The 602-nt window shown below is 51.3% G+C and overlaps 1 protein-coding gene across 1 annotated transcript in view; it reads left to right on the top strand.

Moving 5' to 3' along the window:
* APOBEC4 (apolipoprotein B mRNA editing enzyme catalytic polypeptide like 4) overlaps positions 1-602 on the top strand; it is an 11,035-nt gene that overhangs the window by 471 nt on the left and 9,962 nt on the right. Inside the window, exon 2 of the mRNA XM_008635406.2 lies at positions 33-470. Within this exon, the coding sequence (XP_008633628.1) occupies positions 33-470 (438 nt within the window). The remainder of the gene's footprint in view (positions 1-32; positions 471-602) is intronic.

Here is a 602-nt window from a genome sequence, read left to right as displayed (position 1 = left end):
TGCATCTACTTCTCTCAGCCCTATCCCTGCAGGGACAGTCTTCCCGGGGCTCTGCGGGACCTCTGCAGCCTCTGGCCCTGGGTGACCCTGCAGAGGCTTCCAGGAGGGGCATGGCCATACCTGCTCTACCACTTTGTGTGTGGCATCATGGGGGCAACCCCTTGTCACCCAGCTCTGCCAGCAGGTGCACAAAACCCACATCAAATTAACCTGACAGCAACTAAAACATATTTTAGGACAGCTTTTCCCCAGGGAATGCAGGGGAACCCAGCTGGACAGCAGAATTTAAAGGCCTTTTCCCCTCTCAGACTGGCCTCCCAGCAGCCTTTCCCAGCCATGAAAGGCAGTCTGTTTCCTCTGATGTCTCCAAGCCAAGGAGGGCTTTTCCCAGGTGTATTTCTGCCCTCTCAGAGGGAACAGCTATACCCCAGACCCAGAAATGTTGTAAGGCATTTAAAAATGCCAAAGGAGTGTGAAAAACGAGGTTCACTCTCCTGTTAGAATTTAAAGAGTTTAATATAAAGACAATAAGAGACACATAAAATAAAGCAAAGGGATAACGGCCGGGTGCCTTGGCACTCTGCCAAGAGCACACCTGATGC

Source organism: Corvus brachyrhynchos, unplaced genomic scaffold, assembly GCF_000691975.1.
Source record: "Corvus brachyrhynchos isolate BGI_N302 unplaced genomic scaffold, ASM69197v1 scaffold155, whole genome shotgun sequence".
Taxonomy (NCBI): Eukaryota; Metazoa; Chordata; class Aves; order Passeriformes; family Corvidae; genus Corvus; species Corvus brachyrhynchos.
Note: the sequence above shows the minus strand (reverse complement) of the source record. Positions and strands in the feature narration are given on the sequence as shown.